Source organism: Hippocampus bargibanti, linkage group LG03 (assembly GCF_051943395.1).
Source record: "Hippocampus bargibanti isolate YZ-2025 linkage group LG03, ASM5194339v1, whole genome shotgun sequence".
NCBI lineage: Eukaryota > Metazoa > Chordata > Actinopteri > Syngnathiformes > Syngnathidae > Hippocampus > Hippocampus bargibanti.
In genome coordinates, this window is record NC_142736.1 from 13,883,217 (window position 1) to 13,895,730 (window position 12,514).

At 38.8% G+C, this 12,514-nt stretch overlaps 1 protein-coding gene across 2 annotated transcripts in view; it reads left to right on the forward strand.

Moving 5' to 3' along the window:
* Positions 1-12,514, forward strand: part of trip4 (thyroid hormone receptor interactor 4) — a 77,687-nt gene that overhangs the window by 26,227 nt on the left and 38,946 nt on the right. For both annotated transcript variants that reach the window (XM_088992079.1, XM_088992078.1), the window contains one exon: positions 4,418-4,520. In XM_088992079.1, coding sequence (XP_088848205.1) covers positions 4,418-4,520 — 103 coding nt within the window. The remainder of the gene's footprint in view (positions 1-4,417; positions 4,521-12,514) is intronic.

Here is a 12,514-nt window from a genome sequence, read left to right on the forward strand (position 1 = left end):
TTCCTTCTTGTGGATGCATTGTATAAGTTTTCTGATAATGTTTCCAATGTATGAAAACATACAAACAACAAATAGAGGGTTAATTGAAGTGTGCCTTTTAGAGGGAAAAATACGCCGAAAATACTAAGTTAATGATTGTTAGATTATGAATCTTTCACCCCAACAATAATGACTACCAATTCTGCTTTTAGGCTCTTCATGTCTTCCCCTTACACTTACAGTATGTGCACTGTCTTTGCCCAAACAATATACTGCATAACACCTATCATGTTGAAAAGGCAATGATTCTAGCATGCCTTTCCAGCTGCTCCTGTATTTTGTTTTTCTATTTTCATTCCTTTCATAACTTTGCTGCTGTGAAATGTAAATGTCTCCACTGCGAGACTAATAAAGGCAAATCCAATCCTATCCAATTCATATCAGCCTTTTTACGTGTGCAGTTGCTGTCATTGCCTTTCTGAAATTCAAAATTAAATGTTTTTATTGAATTTTTTTGTTATTTGTTTTTATTGAATTTTCTCTTGAGGTTGTGAAGGTTACATTCAAATTTTCTCTTATTTCTATTTAGTATTGGTTTTTTTAATTATCTTTCATAAACATTTGTTAAATTGTAGAAGATAGGTTGCGGTCTGCATTACTGTCATCCGCGCCAGCTTTTTTTTCAGGGAATCATCTAGAACCAATGGTAAAACTCAAAGCATGCATTTTTAATGCTCATGTCACAATGAATGCACCGCCTCATATTTTTGTTGCAACCAAACATACCCTCCCTCATACTGACATTAGTTATTTGAAGAATTGCCACTTGGACTGGGATCACCCATAAATTAATTTGATCTGGCAGTTATTCCCACCAGCAGTCTTTTCATGTGAATGTAGTTAATATCCTATTTGTGTGTGCATGCGGGTGTTTTGAGCAACATCAATTGAATTTGTAAGCAAGTCTTATTTGACTCTGTTAGAGCCTTCCCGATGAATCTGAAGTGCTTTAGCAAAGCATCTTGTCATTCAACCACAATGTAAAGTGCCCTTTTGATTAACATGGAATTGAAAAAAAAACTCGGCGGGTGGGGGTGAGAAAGGGGAGGGGATAGTGAGCCAAGGCATCACATTCAACGGTTTAGAATGCTAATTAGCTAATGGGGAATTTAAAAAAAGTAGTCAGCTGGAGGGGAGGAGGTATTCACAGGAATTAATGTTTGTGGTTTCATCTTAATTTTAAACCCATGCACCATTTTTCACTCTAAAATTTAAAGCTGTAATTCTTTTGGGCTCCATTTTTGTTGAGCGTGCGTATGTGATCGTACATAAAAACTTGCACATCTTGAGTTTTGTGCAAGCCTCATTTAGTGTTTGAGAATTTATCAAACTGTGCTGTGGTGGACGGAGTATGTTTGATTTTAAACAACATTGATGCACAAGACAATTTGCGCTCACACTCACACCAAAGGACAATTTAGACTTTTCCATGAACCTATCACACATATTTTTGGAATGTGGGAAGAAACCAAAGTACGTGGAGAAAACCCGCGCAGTCACGGGGAGAACATGCAAACTCCAAACAGGAAGGCTGGAGCTGAAATCGAACCCTGCAGCTGTGCACTGTGAGGCAAAAGAACGAAACGGTCATCCACCAGGCTGCTCACAAATAGGTTAATTGAGCACATTCATTTACAAATATTTTTATATTGTTAAAATCATCACCCCAGGGCTCTGGTGAGCAGTGTTTGCTGTGGCCAATTTAAGTGGAGATCTTTTCCAGTTCCTCATCAGCATACTCTGCACGCATCAGTCTCCTGCATGGATTTGAGCAAGTCAGTTTCTTCTCCCGCGATGTTGACTGATTGGAGCCGCATCTACTGGCTGAGACGCAAGCCAGCTGTTTTCTCGTTCACAACTGCAGAAATGCCTGTTACGAATTGGACGCATCTGCCACCACAATAAGTGAAGAATCCACTCTGTATTTTTATGTTCCTTTAGGCACCAACACTGTAACAAGGGGCACAGCAACGCTTTAATATGACCAGTAAGATAATGTTCAAACACATAACAGATGCCACAAAACAAACATGAGGTGTGTGAATTGAAATGACACACAAACTGTGGTATTTTGTGAAGCAGCATTACACGCACAGCCATATATTTATGTAACTACTTTAGGTGTAACAAACAAAGCCCATGAATAACTCCATAACGCTAAATCAAGAGCGGCTCGCCCCGGTGGTGCAAAGAAATCCATATTTCATTAGGTTTCCTGCAATTGTATGTTAAATACACCGTTTTTTTGTTGTTGGTTTTTTTCTTTTTGTCCTCTTCAAAAAATCTTGGTAAAAATGTCTGCAATTGTTTTGAAATGTCTTTTTCAGCCTTGTATATATTATATTATTATATTATATTATATTATTATATTATATTATATTATACAGTATATATTGTAGACATACATATATTGCATGCGTGTGTTTGCACCCAGGAAATATATATAAATATATATTTATAGATGGATGAATGGATAGATGGATAGATAGGTAGAGAGAGAGAAAGAGTGTGAGAGAGAGATAGATAGATACTTTTGTTCTATTTTAAACATGTTTTGTCCACATACAGTGATACCACAGCTTACGAACTTAATTGGTTCCCAGAAAGTGTGTGTAAGGCGAAAAGTTCATCTGCTAAACATTTATTTCCCATAAGAAACCATTAAAATGAGAATAATCCCTTCTCAGATACCCATAAAGCATAATTTTCTACTAAATAAGCCTAAAAACTACACAAAATATACCTTATTTTAATAATAATAATAATACATTTCATTTTGTGTATAATAAATGTACTATTCTATTGTGATTAAAGAAATAAACTGTACTGTAAAATAAAGTTGTTTTATTTACCTTTGTGATGCTAGTTTTCAATGGATAGTAGCAATGGTCGACTTAGCGTATGGTACTCGGCCGCAAAGTCACACAAAAACACATCTGACGAAAACAAGTTCGCCAGCCACCGTGATCTCCTTCTTCTGCTCGATCGGAATTTTCTTTAATGGCTTCTTAGGCTTAACACTTGCCCGTGGTGGGGTCTTTTTCGGTCCCATAATGGCAAAAGTACTCCACTCGATAACAAACCACGTCTGCACTCTAAGGGGGTATGGAAAACTACTCCGCCAGCCACCGTGGTGCTGTTCGATCGTGTGGTTTGGTGTTCTTCCGCCGACCACTACTATGCCAGACTCTGTGGCCCTCCGTGTGGTTTGGTTTGTTTGCCGAAAACTAGTTTGTATGCCAAAATTATATTCTCGAGAATTTAATGTTCCTAAGGTGAATAGTTTGTTAACTAAAGCGTTCATAAACTGCAGTATCACTGTATATACTTGCACACAAACATTTTAGTCACAAGCAATCACTGTTGTACACTTTTTCTTCGGTTCATTTTACTGTACTTTGAGCAAATCTTGACAAGAAAAAGAAATAAAGTACAGCCATTTTTTTCATTTTAGTTTCACCACCATCACCTTTAAAAAAAACACTGGTCAAAATGCTCAAGGACGGTTTAGAAATGCCCTTACCTGAAGAAGGTGTACTTGACCACAAGCACATAATTTAATTGTAATGTGCAATAGGCAGAAGGAGACAAAATGCTTGACTCGAGTCACCATCTTTCTTTGACTACCCTTGAGTGTTTACATATTTTATCACTTGTGTATTGCTCTCTGGTCGAGCGGTCACAGACTGTAATCTGAAATGGATATCTCTATCATCTCTTCCCAGTTTGTCAGAGACCATATGGCTGGGTTACTGACTCTGATGATCTCCCCTAAAAGCCCCAAATTTGTCACAACCTTCAGTGCTCCTTCGAGGGAGATAGAGAGGCTGTGATTAAGTGAGAGAGGAGGTGTGGGGGAGTGGAAGCATGCTGTCAGGAAGAGAGCCGCTTCCTGGCCGCCTCGATACAATCATGGGCAGTATCTGATAGTAGCGGGGGAAATTGGATGAGCTGAGAGACATTGGCTGCCAGTGATGGAAAAGATGACTCCTTTGTAACTGTGTCAGTCAATTCCCTACTCTCACCTGAGAGACCAATCAATAACACATGGACAAATTGTTTGCCTTTGTCTCTTGGGCTCAAGACATCTCATTATTACAAATTTGTTTTGCACACGATCTTTGTGATAAGTCAATAATTGATTTTGCACCTCATTGGAAAATGACTGGATTTGCGGTTAGTGTCGGTTGGAGTGCATCTCGTCTCATTCCCACGTTTTGCTACATGTTACAGTGCAGAAGGTTCTGGTGGGCTGACATGATATGCTTGAACACTGAATGATTCATTGCAGAGATACAGGGATCACCGTTAAACATTCTGTGGAAAATATGTATGCTCAGTCAACATTTAAATGCCATCTCTCTATTTCCACTCACAGTTCCCCGGTACATGCGAAGAGTCTGCTGCCCCATTCGTCTTCATCTGCACAAATCCCCAGGAGCTGCTGGTTAAATTCCCAATGAAAGGAAAGCATAAGATCTGTAAGTCCAATCTCTTTTCATGACAGGGGAAAATAAGTGCATAAAAATAGGCGCATGCACTTTTAGTAATGGTTCAGTACTGAATTTTGCATGCTTGCTGCTAGACACATTTTAAATGAAAATGTAAATGATTAATGCTGGTAACTATCCGACAAGGAATACAAAGGCACGCACACACACACACACACACACACACACACACACACACACACACACACACACACACACACACACACACACACACACACACACACACACACACACACACACACACACACACACACACACACACACACACACACAAACACACGCACACACACACACACACACACAAAGTATTAACTTGCATGTTCTCTCCAAGAGATTTTTATTTCCTGGTTGCCTGGGAGTACAAGCCGAGATGTATTTATGTAAGGGATGTAAAATTGTTGCTCTGTTGTTGTATTTTATTGTTTGTTTGTATTTAATCGCCGCCACACTCATCATATGACTAGTGCTTGTGATGCAAAATGATGTACAGTACATTTAAGCTTTTTTGTGAACATTTCAATATTCTTTTAAGACCTGAGAGCAATTGTTTACGTAGTCGTGCTTTGTTATAATCTTCCCGCATGAATTAGATCTGTGATTTTGGGACAAGTCTGCAATCACCTTGTTTTTTTTGTTCAACTCTGTAATATTTTCACAAAGTGTAGATTTGTGGAAAGCAAGATGCACACATTGAGAAGTCAAGTCACCATTTTATTCAAAATTTCTCCACTGTGAGACTAATAAAGGCAAATCCAATCCAATCCAATCCAAAATAAAAAAGATGCTAGGATGTAATATTAGTTTTATTTTGAAATATATTTTTCAAAACATACATGAGTCATTATGCTACCAAGCAGATAACTCACTTTTGAGTGAGACACCCTCTTGATGCACAGCTCTTTGTTGAACAATACTGCTCAGATTTGATCATTTCACTGCACCTGCACATGACTTAAGTAAATGCCAGTTTTATCATCCATCTCATCTGAAATGTGGCCATTTTACATAACCGGTGCAGTTTATATGTTGCAAACATAAACAACAGTGGAGAATCACATGACTATTTCATCATAAAAGCAGTAAGATCTGAGATTTTTTATATATACTGATGTCATCCGATTCACGTTTTTTGGTGGAAATATCAAATATGCTCAATTCAATATCAAAATGGGATTGCGACTCTCCAACTAATTATTTAGATATTTGAACTTCATACCCTTCCAAAATAAGTCCAAATATGCGAATCAAACCTCTGAATCCCATACCGGATCGGTCGAGGCCCGGGTTAACAACGGCCGCCATTGGTACTGTTGACCTTCAGGGTGCCGGTGGAAAATTGACGACTGATCTTTACAGGCTGGTGAGACAGAGAGACAAAGATGGAAAGGACTGGCAGCAGGTTAAGGGTGATTAAGGATAGCGATGGCAATGTATTAACAGGTGCCAGTAGTGTGATGGCAAGATGGAAAGAATACTTTGAAGAATTGATGAATGAGGAAAATGAGAAAGAACAAAGAGTAGAAGACGTGTCTGTTGTAGACCAAGACGTAGCAAACATTTGCAAGGATGAAGTGAGGAGGGCGCTGAAGAGGATGAAGGGGGGAAAGGCACTCGGGCCTGATGATTTACCAATCGAGGTATGGAAGTGTCTTGGCGAGGTGGCGGTGATGTTCCTGACTGGGTTATTCAACAAGATCTTAGATGGTGAACAGATGCCTGAAGAATGGAGACGAAGTGTACTCGTGCCCATTTTTAAGAACAAAGGAGATGTGCAGAGTTGTACAAATTACAGAGGAATAAAGTTGATGAGCCATAGAATGAAACTCTGGGAAAGAGTAGTTGAAGCTGGACTAAGAGCAGAAGTGAACATTTGTGAGCAGCAGTATGGCTTCATGGCCAAAAAAAGAGTACGACAGATGCAGTGTTTGCTTTAAGAATGCTGATAGAGAAGTACAGAAAAGGTCAGAAGGAATTGCATTGTGTCTTTGTAAATCTGGAGAAAGCGTATGACAGGATGCCCAGAGAAGAGTTGTGGTATGGCATGAGGAAGTCTGGAGTGGCAGAAAAGTATGTCAGAGCGGTGCAAGACATGTATCATGACTGTAAGACAGTCATGTTACATGTCTTGTCATTTTCTTCAACATAGAGGAGGGCTCCGTGCCTTTCAGCAGTATTCATGTCTTGTCTTGCAGTCTCTTTCTATGTCAATCGGCGTATCTCAACATTATTATACACATTATATTGTAGTGTTTCTCCTATGAGGGATCGTCAATCTCCATTTAAAAAAATTCCTATTGAGAAATTATACAAGCTAATGCTGAGCGCCAGCTGAGGTTGATCAGTCATTACCCTCAAGTGGAGTCTGTGACATTTAAGATGGCAAAATGCCAAGACTGACTCCCAGTAATAAGGGAAGTGCATAATGGTTTATGTTCACATCCGGTGGACATTTGTGTCTGCGTGTGTGCACACTTGTTTTTAACCTGAAGGCCATTGTGGGTGTTAAATGCTATTTGGTTGTCTGTCAAGAGGCCATTTTCCCTTTCGCTTTTCCTTCCCTGGGTCTGTCACTTAACTGATGCTTGAATTGACCTGACACTAACTTCAAATACATTGAATACTTCAATACATTAATTCAATTTGAGCTCTGAACGTGTTTTCATTTTACAGAGAATTTACTTAAAATCACTTTTTTCAGTGAAAACTAAAACACTCAGGGCAGTGACTCTGGGTCATTCTGGTCAACAGTACAGTATGTCCAAGTCCGACAAAAATTATTCCAATGACTAAAGCCTCTCTTACCATTACAATGGACACCTGAAGAGCATTGCTGAACAAAGTACCTATTCACATTAACCTATTCCACAAGTAATAGATGGAATAATTTACTGAATTCTGATAGTATGTTGTTTTGGGAAGTCCAATTCATTTTGCACCAAATACAATGCTAAACATGTTTTCTAATCTCCATGTCAATAATGACGTCCATTTAATTAATAATGAAAGAAAAATAAAATAAAATTTCTTGCTAGTTGCACAATCTATTTATTTACTGTATTGTCACACGTGAATCGGTTGTTAATTTCTTTGTCGGAGGATAGTGAAGCCATTCAAAATATTTTTTGTCTGTTTGTGATTTTCACTCTGCCTGGTTGTGGTCGTGTGGTGGGGTTCGTGTTTTTTTGTAATCTACGTTTGTGTATTTTATTTTATTTTTTGGTGGTCGGGGGTGCAACAGATAATGTTCTGTGCGCATGTGGGTAGTCTGCATGCTATGAAAGCGCGTGGTTGATTGAGTGAGATAGTGGCAGAAATAAAAGGTGTATTACTTACGACATTTAAGAAATGTGAATGCCAGTCAGATTTTTTATTTTAAACATCCAAAGAGGGGGCCATATCACTGAGGTCATGTGTGATGCACTTTATGTACAAAACACGAAAGAGATTCACCGGTAGGCACGATTCCAAAGCAAGTACAGTATTAAAGTTGTCCTTCAATATAAAAGCTAATCGCTATAAAAAAATACAGTACAATGAAACAGTCTTTGTTATTGTATAATTTTCTAGTTGTAGGTGTGGTAACTTTATGAACAAAACATTCATCACAGTGTCGTACTCCTATTATTAACTGTCAATAGGCCTAAAGATGATATGTGGTAAATTCTTAGGTCAAAGATTACTCAGTGCATCATCTTGGTTCTGCAAAGAGGACGCAAAGCCATATCAATACGATAAGTCTATATAAATCAATATGTATTGTATTGTATAATACTATTTTTTTCAATGATTCAGCACATGATTTAAACCATTCAATTCCTATTACATGCTGTTGTATTAATAATGAGGATGAGAAGCCATTGATTTAAAAAAAAATATTTACATAAATAGAACACACAGATCATGTAAACAGTTCGGGTTTACTTGTGACCCATGGTATATAGCTTGATTTCGTGGTAAGCTGTATTCAAGATGTCATTTGAAATAAAATATCAACCAAATAAAAGTGTTATGCAACATGTGGTTTCCCATTGGGTTATCCAAAAGAACTGAAAAATGGTTTGTGTTCATTTCTGAAATCCTCAGGCCTCAATATGACACAGTGGAATAGACCACAATATTCAAAAATCTCTTTCGCGCAAAGGAGTGGTCGAAGTATCTTTATTTATTCAGAGCACGTAGCAGAAAGGTTTAATTTAAAGCAGCTATCATTTCAACATGGATTTGAACAAATGTATTTTTTGGCTCACATGTCGCACGTCTGATCCAACAGTTATTGTTACGTTAAAATTCAGACCTACAACCATTTTAGTTTTGTTGACTTGGGTTTCTGTCCTGTTTATTTTTTGTGAGCCGCCATCCTGTTTCACATCTGCCTTTGTGGTTTTCTGCCAACAGTGAGATATAATGTGTGAAAGTACAACAATTCCTTTTCAAAGTGTGTTGGATGAGCTTAAAGGCCCCACTTTCAATTTTTGATTTTGTGTGAAATGACCTGAAAAGCCATACAGTATTGAGTGATTCTGAAATATAGAGTTTTCTTTTGGCAAGTGCAACAAACCTGAAACCATGATCTTCTAGTTTCACTTGAGTGTTTAAAAAAACACTCTTGGTCTTCTCATTCAAACAATTATGCATCAAATGTTTCGAGCAGGCGGCCTGGTGGTCAAGCGGTTAGCGCTTTGACCTCACAGTGCAGACGTGCAGGCAAAAAAACATGCATGTCACGTTGATTGGACACTCCAAATTATCCCTAGGTGTGCAACCAGTACATGGTGTCCCCCACCGACTGCCCAAAGACAGCTGGGATAGGCTCCAGCACCCCCATGAACCTTGTGAGGACAAAGTTGATTGAAAAATGGATCCATCCATTGTTCACAGCAGCTATCCCTCAACCCATATTTTCCCCACACAATTTCAACATTGGAATTGAGAACAGTCGCCAGCAGTGTTGTAAATGATCACCCTGCAAGCTGCCAATTACAAGTACAAAAAAACTGGACCAGCCTGTTAGTCCAGTGATACATGACGTAATTGTGTCCATTAAATGTAATTAGAGTTGGACGTCATGTTTCGGGAATCAATTTGAATGGGATTTTTTTTCCTGGAATCTTTTATATTTTAAATTTCCGTTTCCTCGCTATAGTGCTTCGTCTGCCACCCGGAAGATCAACTTGTTGAGATGACTGAGGAAGTGCATACCACACAAAGGACACATCTGCGTCAACTCTGATAAACTAAATAAAGAGTCACCTTCTTTGCGCAACATTCTCACTATGATATTGTGCAAATGAGGTGGCATGACACGTACACATGAACAGATTCTCCTGTCTTACAAGCTTGCTCTTTCCACTCCATGCCAAAGCCTAAAGCGGGCTGACATTCTGTATCATAATTTTGTCAAAAGAAGTTAAATGTTGATTGACAACGTTGACACATCTTACAAGTACAGTAAATGGTGGGTCAAATCAATAACCAAAGAACATTGTGGAGTGTAAGGACGTAGTATAGTATAGAGCAGGCAAATGACATGATGGTTGTGTTTGGGATACCTTAAAAAATAATCTAAATCACTGTGTCAAAGTCAAGGCCCAGGGGCCAAATCTGGCCTGCCACATACTTTTATTTGGCCCACGAATGCAAATCAAGCGTGTCAGGTGCCATGATGTTTTCTAAACCAAAATTTCAAATTGTTGTATGTTAACCATAGTACGTCATTATTATTGACTTCAGATTTGAAGACGAGTTCTTCATTAATTTATTATGTGTTCTGTATGTAATATGTGGAGATGAAACATTCTAATGTTTTCCCCAAATTTATAACGACCCTCGAGAAGAAACCGTAACTGCAATTTGGCCCGTGGAAAAAAAATGAGTTTGACACCCATAATTTAAATCAAGACTCGTTTGTAACTGGAATCATTCATAGTGAAGAGATGCCCAATCCTACTCGACACTATGTTTTGTTCTTGGTCATTTGTACCCCTGGCAGTAACTCTCATTTCCAAATACTATGCTGTAATGCTCCGTAATGCCATTTAATATGCCCATTGGCAGTGCAAATGCCTGTATTTCACACAAGTCTCGAGTGCAGCCAGCATGAGAAACAAACAGAGAGATTGTGGGGGAGGTAGATAAATAGAGTGAAGCCAAAGTTTAAAAAAAAGAACAGCCATAGAAATTGTGTTTGGCTTATAAATTTGCATAAACTGCATTGGTTGGATTGGATTGGATTGGATTTGCCTTTATTAGTCTCACAGTGGAGTGGAGTGATGTTCAAAAAAGTTCATTTTGAAACCTGGAAGATCCTAAAAATGCGCCTGCATAAATAGAACACAACCTTTCCAATTCTGAGCTGAAAGAACACAACTAAAAATAGTGTTTAAAATCTATAAGCACTCTACTGTGTTACAGTATCATGATTGAAATGATAGGAGTTGACTGATGAGGCAACTCGGCTGATTTATTGTATTTGTGTAGCATTTAGATGGATGTGTCAAAGAACGGGATCGTCAAGATTACTTTTGGATATTTATATATTCGTGCCCCTGCTTTTTGTGCTGTTTCCGCATATTCATCTTGTGTTCTGACAATTGCATGCTGTGCGCATCCCTCAAGCATATGAAAATATCACCTGATTTTTTTTCTCCTCTGCCATCAATTTGTGCTCGCCTCTTTGTGTTAGATGTGAAGTCACAGTGACGTTACAAAAAAGAGAAGCCAATTACCCAACAAATGTCTACCTTCTCTCTCAAGGTGGTTATTAGTCTCCCCTTTGGCCCCCATCCCACACCCTCCCTTCAGATGGCCACTGTTGGGAGATAGAGGTTTTGAGAGCTGAAGCGCTCTTTTGCTGTTCATTTCTATTTCCATTTCATATTTATGCATTTTTAGGTCAGTGTATATTTTAAACAGAATGTGTCGCTTCTTCGACAGAAGGGACATATTACACAGCTCCAATGAGTCCGACAAATGAAGGAACGAAGGCAGAGAGAGAGAGAGAGAGAGAGAGAGAGAGAGAGAGAGAGAGAGAGAGAGAGAGAGAGAGAGAGAGAGAGAGAGAGAGAGAGAGAGACAGAGAGAGGGGGGGGGGGGGGGGGGGGCGTGAGAGCGGGGTTTCATGTGTTCTCTAGTAAATGAGAGGCAGGCCTTGAAGGTGACAGGCTGTGTTTATTATGGCGCTGTCAGCCGGTTAATGGGGAGAAGAGGAGAGGAAAGGAGAGAGCTGAGCTGTTGAGCCGAAAGCAAGCACACAGGCTTGGAAGCCCTGAGCAATACTCTTTCTTCCACTAGATCAGCCTGCTCTCTTAGATTGATAACACTCCTGTTCCACTGAATACGGTTTCACTGATAACTGCATGTGAAATATTATTTTCCTTTCTCCCCTGTAATATATTTTTCTATAATCAAACAACACTGTCTAAAAATATACATGGGGTTTTGTCCCCGTACTTTTAGACCTTGTTGCATATAAGCTGATGCTCTCATTGAGTATGATTGTGCATGGCGTGTTTCTGTACCTCCTTAAAAAAATCCCTTTATTTAATGAAATCACTTTCCCTCTCATTGTAAACCTGAGCTGTTCAGATAATGTGCATAGCACAGATCTCTGCTTTAGGCTTATTGATCCCTCGACTCGAAAAATAATTCTGCTTCTGGATGAATTTGTACTGCGTTTTACCTGCTAGCGTGCTCTGTGACCTCAACTTGAACAATCAACATTGGCATCAATGTGCAGTCTGAGTCAGATGGAAATAGAACTGACTAAATATACATGTTGTTCCAACAATTTTTTTCAGAGTCATCTTTGGGATAATTGATGAAAAAAAAAATTCGATAGCCTCAGCCCTCACTTGCACATAAAATATAATCTTGCTTTAAATTTTGGGGCATTTATTTGTCTGTTCAATGTTCGCTCATTGTGGAAATCATGTGTACTTTTACACATGATGTAAAACACTGCGGTG